Source organism: Conger conger, chromosome 13, assembly GCF_963514075.1.
Source record: "Conger conger chromosome 13, fConCon1.1, whole genome shotgun sequence".
NCBI lineage: Eukaryota > Metazoa > Chordata > Actinopteri > Anguilliformes > Congridae > Conger > Conger conger.
This window is the reverse complement of record NC_083772.1, coordinates 28,729,275-28,752,927: the sequence shown is the minus strand read 5'-3', so window position 1 is coordinate 28,752,927 and position 23,653 is coordinate 28,729,275. Positions and strand designations below refer to the sequence as shown.

General features: G+C 40.9%; 2 protein-coding genes across 2 annotated transcripts; both read left to right on the top strand.

Annotated features, from left to right (window-relative positions):
• The first annotated feature begins 9,101 nt into the window (after positions 1-9,101).
• LOC133108156 (vomeronasal type-2 receptor 26-like) lies at positions 9,102-21,610 on the top strand. Its single transcript, XM_061217592.1, has 2 exons — positions 9,102-9,171; positions 21,180-21,610. The coding sequence occupies exons 1-2, from the start codon at positions 9,102-9,104 to the stop codon at positions 21,608-21,610; spliced, it is 501 nt and encodes a 166-aa protein (XP_061073576.1).
• Positions 14,780-20,995, top strand: LOC133108157 (extracellular calcium-sensing receptor-like). Its single transcript, XM_061217593.1, has 5 exons — positions 14,780-14,830; positions 15,138-15,932; positions 16,031-16,258; positions 19,636-19,759; positions 20,988-20,995. Exons 1-5 carry the CDS (start codon positions 14,780-14,782, stop codon positions 20,993-20,995), a joined length of 1,206 nt encoding a protein of 401 aa, XP_061073577.1.
• Positions 21,611-23,653: the final 2,043 nt, after the last annotated feature.

The window sequence follows — 23,653 nt, the reverse complement described above, 5'->3', positions numbered from 1 at the left end:
TATTGAGGAATATTAAAAAGCAGGGATTGTGGTCACCTTACTTGCAAAATCGAATTGATTATCAGTTGAGGTTGTGTGAAATATGTGCTCAAAATAACATACGGAAGCCATTTACAGCTCCAATTGGCCACATGCCAACACCAGAAGGGCCCTTTAAACACCTAATGATGGACTATGTAGACATGATACACAAGGTAAGAGGTAAGAGGTACCTGTTGGTAGTCATAGATTGGTTTAGCCGCTGGGTGGAAGCCATTCCCACCAAGAACCAAGGGTCAGGAACTGTGGTAAACTTTCTGGTGAATGAAGTTATTCCAAGGTTTGGCATACCAGTGACCATAAGTTCGGACAATGGTCCTGCATTCATAGGACATGTATTGAGACAAGTTGCACAGACTTTAAAAATAAAGCAAAGGTATGGGTGCGTATACCACCCACAGTCACAGGGCATGGTGGAGAGAGTAAATGGGATTCTTAAAGCCAAGATTAGCAAAATATGTCACGATACTAACATGAATTGGGTAGATGCCCTACCTCTGGCGTTAATGTGTTACAGGAGCCAGGAAAGCAGAATTACCCACCTTAGCCCTCATGAGATGGTCACGGGTAGGAGAATGCCATCACCCCAATTAAGTGGGCAGTCAGAAGGCCCTCCGTTAGAGGAAATGGAGCTGAGCCTTCGACAGTATATGCATCAACTCTCTGCCATTCACCAAATTATATTTGAGCAGGAACAATCCAGAGATCCAGAACCAGCAGCAGAGGACCAGCCAGTGCGCCCCGGGGACTGGGTGTACATCCGACGATTTCGACGAAAGTGGAACGACGTGCGGCGAGAAGGTCCCTATCGAGTGACTCGAACTTCCCCAACTGCTCTCCAAGTCACAGGTAGCCTTTATTGGTACCATTTGAATCACTGCACAAGGGCGCTAGATAGGAGAGTAGAAGAAGCGGAGGATAATCTCGAGGAAGAAGATGACCCGGGAGAGGGACCTAGTCAAGTACCTCCTTTTCATATTAGTCCTCCAGTACCACCTGGGGGGAGTGACACTGATTACTTTGGGGGACTTGAGTTTGGGGAGCCTGAATCTGGCGAGCCTGCACAAGATATGGCAGAAATGGGAGACATTGCTGATGACTTATTGGGCGGAGGTGGTACAGAGGAACCAGACGCTGAGAGGAGATATAGTGAGGACTACGGCGACATTGAAACAGTCGATTTCTCATGTTTGGACTGGGACTAATGAAACAAGCTGGCTGGGGGCTGACAATGAGGCGGTGACTAAATTAATACAGGAAACGTTGGAGGAAATTAGGGTAATGCATGTTGAAGAGGAAAGGGAGAAGGATAAGGATTACCATAATAGAGAAACTGAAATTTATATAATGGCATCCCAAAACACACACCCAGAAGAAGGGGAAAACGCTCAGTCTAAGACCATGGATGGTGCTGTTATTTTGGGGATAATATTGATAGTTTGCGCCATTATAGTAGTAGCACCCCTAGGAATAGCAGCAGGAATAAAATTTGCAAGACCAAAAGAGAAGGGAATTGAAATTTCCCTTTTTATAATGTTGATAGTAGTAACCTTAATGATAGCAGGCACTTATTTTATTTTAAGTGGAATGGGTACTCAAAATAAACTGAAAGGTGAAATTGGTAAACATAAGCATCATCCCTCTGAGATAACTGATAGAGCTAAACGCGAGGTAAAGATTAAAACAGCCAACACTCCATTGTGGGTACGTACGCAGTCGAATAGATGGTGGAAATGGGCTAACTACACTGCAAGAGTACACACCCCTGAATCATGCATGATTTGCGCAGAAGCAGAGCCAGTACTAACTCTAAGCCCAAACCCAAACAGCTATGTAAAATGTATGTATGACAAACAGGCCAAAAAGGGAAGAAATAAGAGCATGTCAAATTATAAGTGTCCCATCCAATGTATAGAAGAATTGGGATCAAGTATAAAACAGGTCGACGAAACTACAGCGTGCAGAAAGTACAATTTAGTGCAAAGTTATGATTCGCGTATAGAGAAGAAAAAATTACAATTAACAGACGGGTCCTATGAATGTTATGAGGTCACCAATGGTAGAGTACAGGTAGGCACTTTCCCAGGTGACTGTCAGATTAGATGGACATGTAATGGCACCAAAGAGCAGGGCCGCCCTCAGTTAAATTACACTAATTTGCCATGGTTACTACAAGATACTGAACATGCCATTATAAATTATACACAAAATATAAACTCCACAGGGATAACGACCCCCAAATGCCAGAATATAATTACTGCAGATAAAAGGGTGGCTGATATGTTCTGGATGTGTGGGGAGGATATATATAGTCGTTTACCAATAGGTTGGATGGGAACATGTGCTCGCGTAATGCTGGCTCATTCAGTTGCAATTGGATACCCAGCCCAAGAAGGTCCAACCGCCAGAGAAGAAGTGATGAGACTGAGTCCGAGATAACTATAGATGTAATTGGCCAACCAAGGGGGATCCCTAATAAATTTAAGGCCAGGAATGAGATATTAGCGGGATTTGAGTCTATCATTCCATGGATAACTGTAAACAAAAATGTGGAGTGGATAAACTACATATATTATAATCAGCAAAGGTTTATGAACCACACCGACGTGGCATTGTCAGCCCTAGGAGAACAGCTAGCGGCAACTAGCAAAATGGTTAGTCAAAATCGCTGGGTCTTGGACTGGATGCTGGCCGAAAAGGGAGGTGTCTGTGTAATGTTTGGAAAAGACTGCTGTACTTTTATCTCCAATAACACCTCCCCAGAAGGGACGTTTACACATGCAATGGACAGATTGAAGGCCCTGAGACATGAGGTGAATGAGAATGCTGGATATGGCCATGCTGTGGGGGACTGGCTGGAGCAGGCTATTGGACAGTGGGGAAGTTGGCTGGCCAAAATAGGTCTGATAGTGGGGATAGCACTGGTGGTGGTGCTGGTGGTGCTATCTTGTGTTCTCCCCCTTTTGAGATCTTCTTTCCACAGTGCTATAGGTATCCATCTGGTGTCATACAGGGGCAGTATTGCAGAGACCTGGCGCCAGACGGGAGAGTCCTGGTATCAGAGGCCGCGAGCACGAGCCAGGGAGACTGAGGGAGCAGAGAGGGTGCCAACAGCTCCAGAAGTGCCCCCGCGAAACCAGTACGAGAACACCAAGCCGGTGCACCTGACAGAGGGAGGAACGGCATCACCAACAGTGCCCCAGTTGAACCTGTACGAGATCTGCAAACCAGGATACCCGCAGCGTGTGCCGATTGCATCCTTCGGGTGGCAGACGTCCCCAGAGGCCACTGGATACTACGACGATTTTTACTGTTACGAATAACGTGTTAACCGATTTAGTAGAAGTTTGTGATAATTTTAGGAGTGGGTTAATTAGAGTAATACATGCTGCTTTTTGATATGGCCATGGCCAGTAAGATTGTGCGTGATGCACTGCGACAGAAAGCGTTGGAGGAGCCTTGGGAGCAGCGTTACATTGAGGAGTCAAATGCATTTGGATGTTGCTATGGTAGCAAGGGATGTGCAGGGACCCAATTTAGTATACATGGGGTGGGACATACCCGGCGCTGCCTATCACTGCGAATGACGGCAGCCAAGGCCAAGGTGGCAACTGCCTTACCCTTCCCAGGTCAAACAGGTCAATGGATGATGCCAACCTTGTGGTTACTGTCATACTATGATGGGCCCAATAATATACAACCAAGCTGGGTTCATGTGAAAAAGCTTACTATACCATGGTACACAGTAAAGAATGAACCGACAATGCAAATTGACATCACAATGTCAAGAATGCACATCTGCGAAGCTGAACTTGACATTCAGAAAGCACTGGCCCCACACGCTAGCTTTTTTGCAACAATCAGAGAAGAAATATTGGTAATGTGGAAGGGGAGTAAAGTCCTCTGGTCCAGTAACCCCCTGGCATATCAAGTGTATTTAGACACACTGGGCCAACTGAATAACTCCTGTCCAAGGCCCCCTCCCTGTGCACTGGGCCCTGAGTGTCCAATTTGTCTGAGTCCTGCTGAAAGCATGGAGAGCATCCCGATGCCACCTGACCCGGTGCAGAGACAGGCTACAGCTGCAACAGAGGGCAGGCAAGAGAGCCCGGTAGTCCCTATGCAGGTGGTGCATCCTCTGCCTGCCCTGTCGGTAGAAAGTGAAGCACCAGGGAACCCTCCGGACTCCACTGAGACTCCTGCCCCAAACCCCTACCCTTTCTCCCCTCAATCCCCTGATTCACTCGCAGCGCTCCTGAATCATCCTCCCTCAAACCCCTATCTCTTCTCCCCCCAATCCCCTGAACCAATTGAGTCAGACAATGATTACACACCCACAGTGCCCCGGCGTCCTTCCCCAGGCTCTTCCCCTGCCTCTACCTATTCTGACTCAGATGCGGTCAGCTCACCGGATAGGCCCAGAACCCTGGACATACCCAGGCGGCATAATGGCCTGATATTTACCAGGGTACCGAGAAGGTCATACAGATTGCAGAACCTGGAGCTGTTCGGGGCCATAAATCATGACCCCGAAAGGGGGGATATGTAGGGAAAATTCACAGAGCAGGAGACCCCCCCCCCCCCCAAAAAAGTACAAATCAAAATCAGACTCTGCCCTAATGAACAAGCTGGTTCCTCCAACGCTTTCGGAAATGTAGGCTAAGAGTGTATCAATATATATGTATACACAACATATAATCCATATATCATATGTATGCTGTTTTTATTCAATTGAATGAACCTAGAACCTGTTTATAACCAAGCTTATGAAAACGCAAGAAACCACAGTGTACACTGTCGATAGGAGAGCAAAGACTGCAAGATTAAAGAATTATGTTTAGTCACTTAGAATAAAGTAGTGAGTAGATGTGTAGTAATATATATTCCATAATTTCTTTGATGATTAAGGAATATCTTCTATGATGTCACTGCTGTTCAGTTTACCTATACTTTCTATGACTTACTTTTATTTTCAGTTGATGTCTATCATATAATTTCTATGATTTTGATTTGACTGATGCTCAGTACATCTGTGTACTCCTTTATGACTTTTTACTGATGAATATTGTTATTAGAAATGCATAGGTGGCCCACATGTAATAATCCAAAGCTAAGTGAAATGATGAATATGAGGTGGAAATCACCAAAACTGATCTATAGGTCGTAGAAAGTTCTGGAAAACACTATATAGTGAATAGCACCGTGTTTCATATGTTTTTCATGTTAAAAACTTAAGTTTATTAGACGACACAGCCTATAGCACAAAATGTATGGAAAATGATCTTTCTTTGTTTTGAGAATCAAGGGGAAAACTCGCCACAGTGGTTTCAGGACTGAAAAGTAAACATCTGCAACGTAGTCAGGTCATATGATGGTTTTTAAGAAAGCTATTGGTTGTACTGAGATAAGGATTGTGCATAAAAAGAAGGTTTTGTCTATTATTCAAGGTTGGAAATCTGAGGATTTGAACTGGCTTTTGTGCACGTGTGCTACAATAAAGTCAAATTTTCTGCAGACTTTGCTTTCGTGGGATCTTTTCACTTCCTGGAATTGTTTTACAACTGATTGGAGATCGGACCTTGAGAGCTTCTGTTTCCTAGCAACGACATTGGTTGTTATTTGAAGATAAGATGCATGTTTATAATTTATGTTCATGTTCAATGTTCAGAGTATGCAAACATATGGGTTATATCTTCCTATATAAGAACAAATATAGCCACCTTTTTTAAAGCAAGGTACACTTTTCTTTTTTAATTCAAGGTTTGTGTATCTCATGTATTAAAATGACCCTTAAAATTAGTTCTCATCAGATTAATCTATAGGGTTCAAATTTGATCTATGTGGCCACTTCTAGCACTTGGAACAGTACTTCCCTCTAGGGTTTTCAGCACACTTGTCCCAGGTTATGGTTTTGTACTTTGTTGTCAAATGCCTGTAATGTAATGTAAACACTCAACATAATTTATCATTCATTCATTCATTCATTCAATGAATCATTATCCTAACCCGCTTATCCTGAACAGGGTCGCAGGGGGGCTGGAGCCTATCCCAGCATACATTGGGCGAAAGGCAGGAATACACCCTGGACAGGTCGTCAGTCCATCGCAGGGCACACACACCATGCACTCACACACCCATACCCATACCCATACCTATGGGCAATTTAGACTCTCTAATCAGCCTATCCTGCATGTCTTTGGACTGTGGGAGGAAACCAGAGTACCCGGAGGAAACAGACGCAGACACAGGGAGAACATGCAAACTCCACACAGAGAGGCCCCGGCCAACGGGGATTCAAACCTAGGACCTTGTTGCTGTGAGGCGGCAGTGCTACCCACTGCGCCATCCGTGCCGCCCCTAATTTAGCATAATCTACCTGCTCCCTAACTCTTGGATATACTCTTGGACTTATGATTCCTGTGTTTCTCCAATATACTCTCTAAGAGCGGCCATGGCTCTGATGAATAGTTATGAGGAAACACTGTCATGACACATCATGCTCCACACCTGAAGTAGTGCAGGCCATTATTGGGGCAACCACTTCAACTAAGTCCATTGCAATTGCAGCAGCTGTTGGATTATTTCAGATTCCCGTGGTAAGAGTTCCCTTTATTCATTTGTACATACTCCCAAACAGGTGAGATGATAATATGTGAAATGATAATATGTTAATCAAATATGTTCATGAAGTCTAAGCAATGGTTTTCTGTTGTGAAAATGTAATGGTAAGGATCAATGACTATGGGAGATATGAAAAATGTCTACAATGACACTATAATGAACAAAGTTTTCCCCTCTGCTCAGATAAATGGATAATGCCAAACGAAAATAATTATGAAAGATTTCCTTTTTGGTTTAGGACAACTGAAATGTCCCAAATCCTCCTAATGATTTTGCTAGGTATTTTTGTCCCATTATCTTTCCATTCCCTCTTTGTCTCTCTCTCTCACACACACAAACACAAAGACATTATTTGAAAATGACTATGCTACACATTGATTCATAGTATTTGCATTCATTGCTATATATTTTACTTGACTGTGTTGCTTCCAGATCAGTCACTTCTCAACACTTCTCTCATGTGCATGTCTGAGCAACAGACATGAGTTTCCCTCATTCTTCAGAACCATTCCCAGTGACTATTACCAGAGCAGAGCACTGGCTCAGCTGGTGAAGCACTTTGGCTGGACCTGGATAGGAGCCGTTAGGAGTGACAGTGACTATGGACTATGGCCACATTTATAGAAGCTGCTCAACAAGAAGGCATCTGCATTGAGTATTCAGAGAAATTTCACAAAACAGAACACAAGAAACTACTGAAGGTTGTAGATGTTATCAAAAGAGGTACTGCAAAAGTAATTGTCGCATTCCTTGGTCAGATTGAGATGATCATATTATTGGAGCAGCTGACCTTTCAGAATATTACTGGCCTTCAAATGGTGGGCAGTGAATGCTGGATAACAGCATGTTCATGTTCATGAAACCAGTTTGAAACGACTTTTGCTTTGTGACATGGTGCATTATCATGCTGGATTATGCACCATTGGCCATGAGAAGATGGGTACATTTTGGCCATAAAGGGATGCACATGGTCTGCAACAATACTAAAATACACTGTGGCATTCAAGCGATTTGTGCCAAGAAAACATTGCCTACACCATTACATCACTCCCATCAGCCTGGACTGTTAACAGAAGGTGGGTTGGGACCATGGATTCATGCTGGCTCATGATGGCACCAAATTCTGACCCTACCATCTCATGCCTCAGCAGAGTAGATGCTTTTCTACTCACCACAATTGTACAGAGTGGTTATCTGAATTACCATAGCCTTTCTGTCAGCTTGAACAAGTCTGGCCATTCTCCATTGACCTCTCTCATCAACAAGCCTTTCCATCCACAGGACTGCCTCTCTTGTTTTTTTTTGCACCATTCTGAGTAAATTCTACAGACTGTTATGCTTGAAAATCCCAGAAAATCCCAGGAATTTTTCCCCATTCAGATGATGGATGTGAACATTGACTGAAGCCCTTGACCAGTCATCTGCATGATTTAATGCATTACCCTGCTGCCACATGATTGGCTGATTACATAATCGCATGAATAAGTAGGTATACAGGTGTTCCTAATAAAGTGCTCAGTGACTGTATATCCATATCCATGAAATTGACAGTACACCCTGCCCACGGCTCTAAAAGGGATTGAAAGTAATTTGATTGGCTATGAATGACTTTTAAAAACACCCATTGATAATATGTTCAGCATAATCCATTCCGGCGGTATGGATGGTGTAGTGGGTAGCACTGCCGCCTCACAGCAAGGAGGTCCTGGGTTTGAATCTCCGTCGGCTGGGGCCTCCTCATTAGGAGTTTGCATGTTCTCCCTGTGTTTGCGTGGGTTTCCTGCCACAGTCCAAAGACATGCAGGATAGGCTGATTGGAGAGTCTAAATTGCCCATAGGTATAAGTGTGTGAGTGAATGGTGTGTGTGCCCTGCGATGGACTGGCGACCTGTCCAGGGTGTATTCCTGCCTTTTGCCCAATGTATGCTGGGATAGGCTCCAGCCCCCCTGCGCTGTGCTGCACACTTCGAGCTGTGCACTTTTGCTGTGCAAAACACCAACATTCAGTAGCCATGCCTAGTGTGCCCACGCCCTGTGCCATTGGCCGCACCATGCACCACAGACCAGAGAGCTTGCTAATTATGGGATTCATTGTTCTTTTGCAGATTCCAATGACTGTATTCACTGCCCTGAAGAATACTGGTCTAATGCTAAAAGAGATCAATGTTTTTTAAAAACTGTGGAATTTCTGTCCTTCCAAGAAATTATGGGGAACATTTTTGAGTGTGTTTTACCGCATTTGTCAGAGCTGAGCTTCCTGCTGCTCTTTTCATTGAAACTATGTTTCCTTTGCTCTCTATCCTTCATCAGCCGGCCCTCTGAGTGGTCATGTATTCTGCGCCACACTGCTTTTGGTATCACCTTTGTCCTCTGCATCTCTTCTGGGGAAAACAATAGTGGTGTTAATGGCTTTCAGGGCTACACTTCCACACAGTAATATCATGAAGTGGTTTGGGCCTCTCCAGCAGAGACTGAGTGTTTTTGCTTTCACTCTCATACAGGTCCTTATTTGTGTGCTTTGGTTAACAATATCCCCTCCTCTCCCCAATAAGAATATGAAGCACTTCAAAGAAAAGATCATTCTAGAATGTGACAAAGGATCAGATTGCCCTCACCAAGAGAATGGGTACTGGACCACAGAGCTATCTGTGAAATAAGAATGTAATATGTCTTACCTTTCATCATTTTCACTAGACACATAAATGAAAGAAGTTATGTTCATGTGATAGCTGACTCAATGTGAACTACCATCACAGACTATAACTGGTTCATTGTGGCCAAAAAAAGTAAAACATTCATATTGCATTTATTATATTCAGCCATATTAAAAGTTCTTGTAGTGAAAATTAATACAGTTAAAACATATATTTTTATAAGCCCCACGCTAACCCAACAACAGATTTTAGCGAGAGCGAAGGTATCTGCGTGCTTGTCCTTCTGGTATTGCTGAAAGAATGTTAATAGGGTTAGTAAGGGAGTGTCAGTACGGGAAACCACAAAAATCAAGTATGACAATTTATTTTACCAGGTAGGTTACTTACTTAATCACATTCAATAACAAATGAAATAGAAATAAAAGTATTTCAAAAGAAACCAAAGACACCCTATACATAGAAGTTACGTGCACAGTGAGCGTGGAAGTCTGATTGCATCCTCCCTGAAATCAGGTCTTTGATCTTGACCATTAAAATGGGTCCACAATGAACCATCTGGCATTTATAACCATTTGGAATTAAGAGCCAGGCCTCCCCAGGCAGCGAGATTTGATCAGGGGGGTTCAGGCAAATGACTGTGATTGGGACAGATTTCCACACAGTTTTCCCTAGGTTCCTGGATGGTTATGAAACACTGAAACAATCAGAATAATACCAAACATTACTATATTCTTATCTGGGATTGTCATGAAACATCTTTATGCCATATACACTATTTCAGTGCTCCAACCCTGAAAGGAGGGTGAGAGGAGGGGGTGATTTACAGGGGGTTCAGGAAGACAGCTGTTTTGGGAACAATGAAGTTTTCTCCTAACGATGGGGCTAACGATGTATGCTCCACATATTGCCACTGTATCCGAGGAAGTCAGCAAGCTGACCAGTGCACTGATTGACGATACCAGATTTAGTCATTTTCACCTTACATAACTAACACAAATTGATTGTGATATGTTAACCGGGCCTTGCATCTCCAGTGCTTGGTTTATTCAGCAATATGCAATGATACGACAACATGGCAATGTTCTACAATGGGCTCCACAATTATTGGCACACGTGACTGCCAATAAAAAAAAAAAAAAAAGCACTATGATTTCTGAGATAAACTCAAAATGTTGAACATACACAAATGGCTCAGGCAGTAAGAGCAGTCGTCTGGCAGTTGGAGGGTTGTAGGTTCGATCCCCCGCCCGGGCTGTGTCGAAGTGTCCCTGAGCAAGACACTAACCCCCTGACGAGTTGGTCGCCGCCTTGCATGGCAGCCAGTCGCCGTTGGTGTGTGAGTGTGTGTATGAATGGGTGAATGAGAAGCATCAATTGTACAGCGCTTTGGATAAAGGTGCTATATAAATGCCAACCATTTACAAATACTGTATTTTATTCTGTATTCTGTCACCATAGTGATTGAAAATTGCGCTGTTACAAACTGAATGAATGCAAAAAATGCAAAGGATGAGGACAAAGGCAACGATATTAGGAAGTTTTTTTCACACAGCGAGTGGTCACTGTGTGGAATAGCTTGCCAGAAGAAGAAGTGGAGGCAGAGACACTGAGGGTTTTCAAGACCAGGCTTCGTACGGTGTCAGATACTTTTCGGCAAACTAAGCAGTAGGTACACTTACTGGTAGGAAAAGATGAGCATTGTTGGGCTGAATGGCCTGTTCCATTATGTTATGTTTTAGTTTACAGCACTTTGTGTATATTCATCAAGGGGGCCAATCATTCTGGAGCACACTACGAAATATAAGACATAATAACCCTTGTTGTTCCGCATTAACTTCACATTTCGCTCTGGAAAGTTCAACTGCAGGATAATATCATTTTCCACAAAAGATACCAGGCGAATATGTCACTTTGATACTATGCCTTATAAAAGGATCAGTAGTGATGTTTAAAATTCATAAGACTATTAAGACATATTGGCAACCAAATGAATAAACATTTTATCTACTCAATTGTTCATTGTGCATTCATAAAATATGGTGGCACAACATTTTGCTATGGCATCACAAATGTACATTATCGTGCAAAGTTATTATTTTGCTATATTTTGCAGTGATATAATAATATACTGATCTATATGATTTGTCAATAGGGTTCATGTAAATGTGATGTGGTTTCATGAGCTTTCATGTTTTTGTTCTATGTCATACATTACACTGGTTAATATCTTAAATATTTAAATGTTATTTTGGTAGATGTAATCAGTTCAGATATGCTATTTTATCATTACTGTTTCATCAGAGGAATGAAAATTAAAACCAGGACAAATCTTTTTTACATTTGCACATTACATTACAATTCAATCCAAAAACCATGTTTAAGGTGAGCGATAATGTCATAATGGTTGGCCAAAGCTGAAAAAGACAGGAAATTCACAGAAGCACCGATAACATTATCTTGACCTATGCACTGACAAGGATTCCAACACACAATACATTAATACCTGCTACGGGTACTGTAACTATGCTGGTCTACTTCAAATAGCATGTACCACTGAGCAGGCTGCTGAGGATGCAATCAAATATTCTCTTTGAATCAACAACCAAATAGAATATTTTCAGAGGAACACAGGACTTAAAGTGTGACTAATTTCTAGAAATCAATTAAGTATTTTGTTGCTATATGTACTTAAAATGTACCAATTATGTGTCTTCACTCTGTATTAATTAATGCTCTGTAAAAAAAAACCTGAAAGTAATCACTGCCAAATTCCACAAGTACATAGTGTATATCTGAACTAATGACAGCAGCCATGCTAACAAACAAGCAAACATACACTCTACCAATTTCCACTGTCCGAAACATTATTAGAAAATGAATGATAAGTGAAACAGTTGAAGTCAAGGGAAGACCAAGACAAATCTCAGATAGAATGGCAGAAGACCTGGTGGGAAATGCTCAGAAGAACTCACACATTACTGCAAAAGAGCTGCAAAAAATAGTACCAGACACAGGTCAAGCAATTCACAGGACAACTATACGACATACTTTAAACAAAAAAGACGGAGATGGCACAGTTGCCAGAAAGAAGCCTTAGATATTCATTGTAAACTGCTTTTTGACCAGGGGTGCCCAAATTTTTGCACACCACAGTCGTGTTGAAATACAACAATATACTTCTCTCCATGTGAGATAACTAAGCTGAAAAGACTTGAAAATGATCACTTGGAAATACAATTACTTTTTCTGCTGCACTTGTTTTTGTTACAATTTGCTCCGCCTCAATGTGATTTTCCTGGTCATGCCTTTGCGAGTCACAGATCGATGTAAAAAAAAAAAGAAGTTATATTTAAACCTGGTACACTGCAGTACTGGATCTGAGATGTGCAGTGGGATGGCACTGCAGACCATTCTTCTGGCACTGACAGTCCTCTGGGCTGCAGCACAGACACCACCATGCAGAAGACTGGGGAGGGCAACCAAGCCCAGCTTCTATCAACATAGAGACATAAACATTGGTGGAGTCATCGCCCTGCACACTGAAACAAGGAAAATGGCCATCCAATATACAAGGACACCAGAGCCAATGAAATGTGTAAGGTAAGTTGAAGACAGATAATTTAATACATGTTTGTAATGGTTGTAATTTGAAGGAAAGATGCATGTTTATTATTTATGTTCATGTTCAATGTTCAGTATTTTCAAAAATATGGGCTATGTCCTCCTATATTGTCCAATTTAGAGAATATATAGCCGCATTTTTGAACATTTAAACAATTCTTTTTATATTCAAGGTTTCTGTATCTGACGTATAAAAATGACGCTTAAAATCACTTTTGTGTGATCAGATTAAAATGATCAGATGAATCTACAGCAGTGGAGGCTCCTCCATAGAGGTGGAGGAGGCCTGGCCTCCCCAATAATTTGAGAGAAGAGAGAGATTTAAAAAAAACAATAAATATATTTATTTTATTTATTTATTTTAACAAAAAACATATTTTTTATTTTTTATATTCATATTATTTTAGTTTTGTTCATAAATCTAAATTTTCCCATGGCTAAAACCCAATATTGCAATTGTAAAGCAACAGGCCAGATTTCCCTATCAGTTTGTATTAAGGGAGGCCAGGCCTCCCCTAGGAAATTCGCTTTTCATAGAAGTCAATGTAATGCATTTTTTTTCATGCCAATATGTGATTGGCCAGATCACTGAAAATGGGTGGGCAATGGAGGCCTGGCCTCACCATGCATTGTGTCCAGGGCTGAAAGATTGACATTTTGTTCGTCCAATCACATGCTACTGGTTCATTTGGAATCAACTGTCCTTTCCTTTCCTATTCAACACAGAAGCCATTTTGAGAATTCGCTAGTCACTTCAGTCAAACAAACACTCGCCATAGTGGCTACGAGTGTCCTATCAACTTGTGCTTTTCAGGAAATTTAGAGAACACCCCTGGCTATCATCCCTGGAGTTTATAGCTCATTTGGCCAAACACTTTTGCTTAAAACTACCTCGGAAGTCGGCGAGATTCTAGCGCAATTTGAGATCTTGGGCTGGAGATATGCAGATTCCAGATACTAGGGAGTGAGAATGACATTCAATAGGTCATGTTAGACACCATTTGGGATTTATTGAACAGTTTTATTTTTAATGTAGTCCATTTCGTTTTATTACAAGTCAATTTAATAATCTTCCATATCAAATTACCGAATTGTTGCTCTGTGAGGAAATTCACTCTAAATACGAATAGAGTGCTGCCCTCTAGTGGATAACGTTAACGTTAGATAAAGCCAACTGGAACCATATTTTTACATATTTTATATTAAATATATTGAATAAAACTACATATGATAAAGAAAGTGTTATCTTATCTTTTGTATATGCTAAACTTGATTAAATTGGTGATTACATGTTGAAGCTGTAGAAGAATGAAAAATGTAAGCTAAACAAAATTGTTTTTAACTACATAATTAAAATTCCTGCCTTTTACACATGTTCACTTGGCATTTATATTACATCCAAATGTCATTTCTCAGCTTAATTATCAGGCAGGCTCATAGACTTACAGCAATGTCATTTCTTCAGGAAGGCACAAGGCTAAGCTCTGCACAATGAATTTCATCAGCCAGAACTTTCTGACTGTAGCTTACACTCCAAATAGTATGCCTTTGGCCAGCACAAAGACAGATAAGAGAACAGGGAACATTCCATCGCGAGTGAAGTGAGCAAGCGGAAAAAAATGGCCTCCTCAATTCTGGAAGTCACCAGCCTCCACTGATCTACAGGGTTAAAGTCTTTATCTATATGACCACTTCTAGCACTTGGAACTACTTCCCTCTTGGGTTTTAGGCGCACTGGATATGGTCATGCACTTTGTTGCCAAATGCCTGTAATTTAATGGAAACAGTCAACATAATGAATCATTTCTAGAGTCCATTTCAGAGGATTCCAAGTGGCCCAGACCATGATCTTCGCCATTGAAGAAATAAACAACAGAACTGACCTGCTCCCTGGGGTAACTCTTGAATATGAGATATATGATTCCTGCATAGTTGTCCCCTCAGATAAATCCCTGCTCAGATAAATTGATCATGCCAACCACAAAACAGAATTATAAAAGATTTCCACTTTGGTGTAGTACAACTGATATGTCCCTAAAATGTACTCCTGATAATTTTGCTTGCGTTTTTTTTCCCATTATATTTCCATTCCCCCTCTCTCTCACACACACAAATGATATATTTGCCTTATGATATGGAAAATGACGATGCTAGACACTGTATTTGCATTCATAGTTATATCTTTTACTTTCCTGTTTCCAGATCAGTCACTTTTCAACATGTGCATGTCTGAGCAACAGAAAAGAGTTCCCCTCATTCTTCAGAACCATTCCCAGTGACTATTACCAGAGCAGAGCACTGGCTCAGCTGGTGAAGCACTTTGGCTGGACCTGGATTGGAGCCGTGAGGAGTGACAGTGACTATGGCAACAACGGAATGGCTACATTTATAGAAACTGCTCAAAAGGAAGGGATCTGCATTGAGTATTCTGAGAAATTTCACAGGCCTGAACAAGAGAAATTACAGAAGGTTGTTGATGTTATCAGAAGAGGTACTGCAAAGGTAATTGTAGCATTCCTTGGTCAAGGTGAAATGAGCAAATTACTGGAGCAGCTGACCTTTCAGAATATTACTGGCCTTCAAATGGTTGGCAGTGAAGGCTGGATAACAGCAAGCACTTTTGTGACACCTACGAGTTTCAGAATGCTGGGAGGATCTCTTGGCTTTGCTGTCACCAGAGGGAAAAAAAATGGCTTCAAAGAATTTATATTCAAACTTCACCCATCACATTATCCAAACAATACTGCTGTTACAGACTTTTGGGAAACTGCTTTTCAGTGTTATCTAAGAAATAGAGACGACAAGCCTCATACTGCCCCATGCACCGGATCTGAGAGCTTGAATGAACTGGAAAATGATTACACTGATGTGTCAGAGCTAAGAATCCCCAGCAATGTTTATAAGGCAGTGTACGCTGTTGCTCATTCTCTTCATGACCTGCTGGCCTGTACACCCCATGAGGGCTGCACAAACAGTGTGAAACCAAAACCCTGGCAGGTAACTCAATAAACCGTTCTTACATAGTCCATAAAACTTTCATTATGAACAAAGCCAACAAATATGTTCTCTTGGCTGACATCTTTGTTTCTCTTCAGGTACTTAGGGCTCTGAAAAATGTCAATTTCACTTTGGGAACTGGGGAGCATGTCTCCTTTGACGATAATGGGGACCCAATAGCCAGATATGAGGTGGTGAACTGGCAGCTTTCTCCTGACGGTGCTGTAGAGTTTAGAGTGGTTGGCTATTATGATGCTTCTTTACCATCTGGTCAGCAGTTTGTGATGAGTCCTGTTAGTATGGTTTGGGCAGGTGGGCAAAAAGAGGTAAGTTTTTATGCACTATGTGAAAATTATGGTCTGATAACAAAACAGATACCGAGGGCTGGGCTTTGATATGCTGTTTTGACAATAAGGCAAACCTGGGTTCTATAAGCTCCGAATCTCTCATTGAATCTTTATGTCTCGCCTACCTCTACACTGCAGCCTACATGTTTGTAATCATGGATAGGCAAACACATTCGATAGTGTTTGAGCATTTCACCAAAATCAAAAAAGTTAAATGCAATATTTGCGGCAAGGTGTAAAAAGGTGCTTCACTCATCGCTTTTCACATTCATACAATTTATTATTACATCATGTAGTTTATGAGTTTTTCAGCAGTTGGTAAGCAGAACCTTTCTAGAACTCTGATGCTAGCAAAAAAGTAAAAAAAAGGGTAAAAAAAAATGTTTTTAACTCCTTGAGGGCTGGTCTGCATACTGGTTTTTGTTCCAACCAATTACCTTGTTTTTAAGTTGCTGACAGCTCTATAAACTACCGTGGTTCAAGCCTGTACTTGAGCAAAGTAAAATCATTAGAATACACTTGCAGTCTGCAGCTGTAGCCGGTACTCATACGCGTCCGATAAGATTTGATTGAGTTAAAAGATTTGAAAGTTTTATCTGAGTTCGGTGTGCCAGGCAGCTGTGCTGCAAGGCTCTTGTTTACATGACTAATAAGACAGGTTGGGACCACTCGTAAATGTTGTTCCTACCTAAGGAAGAACTCTAAATAAAGAGAAAATTGGTGAATGGTTCTCTTAAATCAGTCATTTTAATATATTTCAGCGATTTCAGAACTAATCTGACCATACAAGTGGTTCTTGCATGAGGACCAATGATTCAAAATCAAATCTGAATGACAGAAAATAATGGAGAGACTGATATCATATTATAGCAAGTGCTTGGTTTTGTTTGTTATTGCTGCTAAATGTGGTGCAACCAGTTATTAACTTTAAGAGGGCTATTTATTTTTCACATGGGTGTTTGAAAACTTTTTTCATTAAAGCAGCACTGTCACACTTGTTTTAGTTGAGATTATTTGGATTAAATGCTTACATTCTGTTTGTAGGCCTTTTTAAAATCACCCTTAGTGTAGCCGTTTCCTAAATATGGGGCAAAACTTCTTTGGGAAAACACATCCAGTGACGTCACTTGGCTTGAATCTCCGGCCTGTGTTTCCCAGAAGGTAATGGGTGCTCAAACTCCACCTTTGAACAGAGACTGGTTTACAGGTGGCCACCCATCCAGTCGATCGCATTACACTCCCACAAAAATACGGTAACCTTAACATACAAATATGACGTAACCTAACTTAACTAGCCTGAGCATTATGGTGGACAGCTCTGACTTCGGTAGAGATCGCGCATTTCGATTTTGACGAAGTGATACAACCTTAGAGTTTTGTACCGGAATTTACAGAGGAAGAATTGTGTGAGCAAGAGCGCCAGACAGCGGAGGGCGAGGGAGCCAAAGCGAACAGAGAGCAGAGAAGTGGGAACAGAAATGGGTGTCAGTGCGGGAATTGTGAAACCATGCCTACCAAGACAGAGCTTTTACTGCCGTGAATAGGATCAAGGGCAAGAACTGATGGCCTTAAGGTAAATGGGCAGGGACATATGTAGCATTTGTGAGCTGTCCTGAAGAGGCTGAGAAAGGGCGGGGTTCACTGCAAACCCAGGGAAATCTGCAATTGGATGGAGGTATCTGGGATTCCTCTTGGGGCAGGGACGAGTCAGTCCTTTGGTAGATAAAACAGCAGCCATTTTGGCATGTCACCAACCCAATTGGGCCTGGGGATGGGGCGGGGTTAAAACGGGGAAGTAGGGAGAAGGTGGCAAGGTAAGGGGGGAAGAGATCAGCAGTGATCAGCATTACGAACTGCTCCAGTGCCACCTGCCCGGGAGTTCGACATTCTGGTTGCAGTCAGCGCCAGCGCCAGCAAGAGTCGATGAGTTGCTTACCATCGGCAAAGGGCCGACTGACTGCCACAAATGAAAGTTCCAGTGGCCCTCTGGCTTCCGTCTCTCCCGTTCCTAGATGGTAGCCCAGAGGGTGGCGTAATCAGCCAGTGCACTAGTCCATGATATAGCCTGTGCAGCTAACTGTGCCTCCCCCGAGAGCAAGGGTAGGAGGTGCAACTCCCTTGTTTTTTCACTGCCATTTATTTGAGTTTTACAAAGAGAGCCAGCAAATACAAAAAAAAAAACAGGGTTCGTCCTTCACCCTCACAAGATTGTGAAAGAAAAAATGTTTCTGAAATAAAAGGCAGTGAGGGTTATTTGCATTCATTCCTTTTTTTCACGGTGCAACAATAGCAACCATTTTATTTTGGGATTGTCATTTTCAAGCTTGTGTCAAGAAAAGGGGCAATACTTACAGCTGGGTACAAACTCTGCGATTTTTGGCACCGGTCTGCAGGCAAATTTTCCGAATCAACATGAACAATACATCTTTTGTTGTGAGCCAAAATCTTCCGTCTTGGATCTCTCAGTGTGACATACTCACAGACGGCCAATTTCAGATTGTCAGTGTCAGATATATCGTTCAATGTGACAGCTGCTACATCCACAGACAATGGACATCAAATGAACAACCAATAGGAGCATCGAAATACAATATGTAATCTAACTGAAGCCCTATACAAAACGTTGTTATTTCAAGTGTCTGCTTTGATACTAAAATATTACTTGCACATATATAAAGTAGCCTAGGGTAATTAAGAGCACTGTGAAAATAAAAGACAAATAAATAAATAAAATGGGATCGCTTTTGCGACCACTCTCAAACCAAATAAATAGCCAAAGTTGAGACACCCAGCAGAAACAATATCCAATAGGAAAGCGAGAAAAGAAAACGTATTTTGGATTATCTTTTCTGGGCAAAAAAACTCCACAATTTTTTGTCAACAGCTCTTTGCCCCACACCATCCTCAAATCCTGTGTAGGCATGGTCCTCAGATCGTGCGGTTTCCTTCCCACAAACTGAGCACAGCTGCCACAGGCCACGGGGGTTTACTGTGCATAACGATTTTCTAATTTTGAAACTATTAAAACTTTTTTTGGTTATATTAGCTGTCTGCTAAGAGGCAAAAATGCAGTTGACTTAAAAGGGAATGGAAAATTCCCTTCCAATCTTCCATTCTGCTGAATGGAAGATTCCCTTTAAAGTCAACTGACACTTTGACAGGTTTATCGTTACACCAATTATAAATTATATTATTAAGATTAATAAAACAGAAAAAAAATCAGATGTATGAGGGAAGTACTGAATTATCATACTTCTGTGTGACAATCTGACAGTATTGTGAATAATTATGAAGTATTTAAAAATCATATTGTCCATTAGAGCTTTGAGAGTTAAGAGTTGAACCATGTTGCACAGAAACCCAGGTCAGTGTGCAGTGAGAGCTGTCCTCCAGGCACCCGGAAGGCTGTTCAGAGAGGAAGGCCAGTCTGCTGCTATGACTGTGTGCCCTGTGCTGAGGGAGAAATCAGCAATGCTACAGGTAAGTCAACACTAACTAGTCTATTCCTGGATTTCAATCACTTGACCAAGTCGCCATATTGATCGCAAAATGATGACTGCTTACCGGGGTTATCAGACGGTGGTGAGCACAAAGATATAAACACAAATTCAATGTTAAGTGTTGAAACGCTTGCAGACTCAGAAATGTAGTGAACGGCAGGAGTAGTAGTAAAATCAGGATACCACAGATAGAGGTCCAAGCAGGACAAACAGGGTAAAGCAGTTTTGTAGTCGAGTCCAGGCAAAGGTTTAGAGTCCAAGTAGCCAGGGTAAAGTAGAGCAGGCCAACTCACAATAATAACAATCCTGAATATGTTCATAAGTAAATATAGGAATTTACTTATGTTGAGCAAGCTAGCTAGAGCGTGACCGTTTGTTTTTGATTTTTCATTCTATTGAAACACTTTATTTTTGACTGGCGATGCAGGCTGCTAAGACTAGCTTAAATATTATATTTCCGGTGAGCAGAACGCTACTAAGACTGGCAATAACTTTGTCGATCTTTGTCAGCTAGTAGTACTAGCTAACATTAGACCTCAATTCATAACAGAAGGCATTGGTGTCCAATGTAGTAAATGTTATGTATTTAATGGTTTAATTCATGGCTAATTTGATTAATCTGAGAATGGATATATCAAAAACTGTTTTCATACTGCACAAAGCTAAATAATGATATACACGTATATAGGAAGAATAAACAGCTCACTAGAAGAAATACCATAACAGCGAGCAAGTACATTACAAATGTACAAATGTAACGGCACACTATTGAGAACTGAGCAAACTTCATAACAAGGCAGACTGAGCCAACTAGCTAGGTATAAGTGGTATATACTGGTTATATACTGGTGCTGACTGCCAGCTGTCTTATGACGTCACATGAAATCCATTAATAGAATGCTAATGGTTTTCATTGTTTTCTTTCAGATTCTAATGATTGTATTCAGTGCCTGGAAGAATACAGGTCGAATGTTAAAAGGGATCAATGTGTTTTAAAGAGTGTTGAATTTCTGTCTTTTCAAGAAATTATGGGGATTGTGCTTGCTATATTTTCCATATTTGGAGCGTGTGTAACTGCATTTGTGGCCATGCTGTTCTTTATAAAGAAAGACACTCCCATTGTGAAAGCCAACAACTCAGAGCTGAGCTTCCTGCTGCTCTTTTCATTGAAACTGTGTTTCCTTTGCTCTCTTACCTTCATTGGCCAGCCCTCTGAGTGGTCATGTATGCTGCGCCACACAGCATTTGGGATCACCTTTGTCCTCTGCATCTCTTGTGTTCTGGGGAAAACAATAGTGGTATTGATGGCCTTCCAGGCTACAATTCCAGGCAGTAATGTCATGAAGTGGTTTGGGCCTCTCCAGCAGAGACTGAGTGTGCTTGCTTTCACTCTCATACAGGTCCTTATTGGTTAACAATATCCCCTCCTTTCCCCTACAAGAACATGAAGCACTACAAAGAAAAGATCATTCTAGAATGTGATGTAGGATCAGCAGTGGGGTTCTGGGCTGTGCTGGGTTATATAGGACTCCTCTCTATATTGTGTTTTGTTTTAGCTTTTCTAGCTCGCAAGCTGCCTGACAACTTCAATGAAGCCAAATACATCACATTCAGCATGCTCATATTCAGTGCAGTCTGGATCACCTTTATACCAGCTTATGTCAGCTCGCCAGGAAAGTTCACTGTAGCTGTGGAGATCTTTGCAATTTTAGCATCTAGTTTTGGCTTGCTATTCTGTATCTTTCTTCCAAAATGTTCAATAATATTATTCAGACCTGAACAAAATACAAGAAAACATATAATGGGTAAAACAGATGTGAAATCTCAGTGATTGCCCCTCAGTGATTTTCCCAAGAGAATTCTTTAGGGGACTGGACCACAGAGCCAGATGTGGAATAATAATATGTCTTACCTTACATAAGGTTCACACAATATATAATGAAATAAATTATAAATGATGGTTGTAAACCTGTGTTCGCTTAATGGAATATCTTGAAAACTTCACCTCACACTCATTTTTAACTACTACTAGGGCCTGCAAGTGGTTTGTTCTTGTGACTAAAAATATATTCATATTGCATGCATAATATGAAAACTTCCTGTCCTAAATACTGTTAAAATTGAAATAGGTTTAATCAGCATTCATTTCTTAAACTGAATGAATAAAACCTGGTCAAACAGGTCTTATATGCATATGAATCAAACAAATATTAATTGGGATATGGGAACAGGGCCCTGCATTATTCAGCAATATGCAAGATAATGTTAAGAAAAGAAAAATTATATCATAATCATCGTGGTGAAAATATGTATATGTTGAAGAATGTAATTTTTAACAATGAAGTCCCTGGCCTGTATCGAGCTTGGCAGACGGGACCATTTATTGAGATCAACCTATTTGTTTAAAATCTTTTTGATGCAATCAAATGGAGTGAGAAATGTTAGTGCTTTATTGTTAACCCGCTTGTACTGTGTTCATTTTCAGTACTTGGCTATACTGAAAATGCATAAATAAATAAACATGAAAAGTCAAATTATTTAGAATTGTATAGTACTGTTCAAAGGTTTTAGGCATGTGTGAAAAAAAGCTGTAAAATAAGAATGCTTTCAAAAATAGAAATGTTAATCGTTTATTTTTATCAATTAACAAAATTCATAAACAGAAGAAGTGAATGAACAGAAGAATGTGTCTAAATCTAAATCTAAATCAATATTTGGTGTGACCACTCTTTGCCTTCAAAACATCAATTCTCCAAGGTATAGTTGCACACAGTTTTTGAAGGAACTCGGCAGGTTGGTAGTTCCAAACATCTTGGAGAACTAGCGGCAGTTCTTCTATTGTAGATTTAGACAGCCTCAAATGCTTCTGTCTCTTCAGGTAATCCCAGACAGACTTGATTATGTTGCTGCCATTTTTCTGCACCCCTGTTCCTGTTTTTGTGCATAGTTGGGTCCCACAAAGCACTAAGTTTCCTTGGCCCGTTTCTTTGTGCTTATTCAACAGAGCTTGGACAGCACATTTGGAAACCCCTTGTCTGCCTTGAAATTTCTGCCTGGGAGAGACCTTGAGGATGCAGTATAACTACCTTGTGTCGTGTTGCTGTGCTCAGTCTTGCCATGGTGTATGACTTCTGACATTAAACTGTCTTCAGCAACCTCACCTTGAAAGCAGATTTTGGCTGTTCCTCATCCAGTTTTAACCCTCCTACACAGCTGTTTCTGTTTCAGTTAATGAATGTGTTTCAACCTACACATTAAAATGATGATCATTAGCTCCTGTTTGGTATAATTGGTTAATCACACACCTGACTATATGCCCACAAAATCCCTGACTTTGTTCAAGTGTACCTAGAAGATGCTGGTTTGAAGACAAAGGGTGGCCATACCAAATATTAATTTGATTTAGATTTTTCTTCTGTTCACTCACTTTGCATTTTGTTCATTGATAAAATAAACTTAACATTTCTATTTTTGAAAGCATTCTTATTTTACAGCATTTTTTCACCTCAACATAAAACCTTTGCACAGTACTGTATATAATTTGCCAGGGTGCTGTAAAATAGTTAGCTACTCATCATCTACTCATGCATGTTACATATTTATTATAAAAGGTGATTTTCTTATAATAACTTTAATGCTTTAATAATGCAACAAAAGGAGCAATGACAAATGACATCTGAATTGCCTGCCAAGTTTTTCCTTTTTCCCTGCAAAGTTATGCTCACTTTCATGGTCTGAGTACAAATACAGATACAAATACAAATAGTGGCCTCTCTGAATACTCCATTGCCTCATTGCCAAGATAATTTCCACCACCTTGCTTATGCTGGGACTCGGTCATGCCTTTGGGAATGACAAATCGATTGAGAATTAA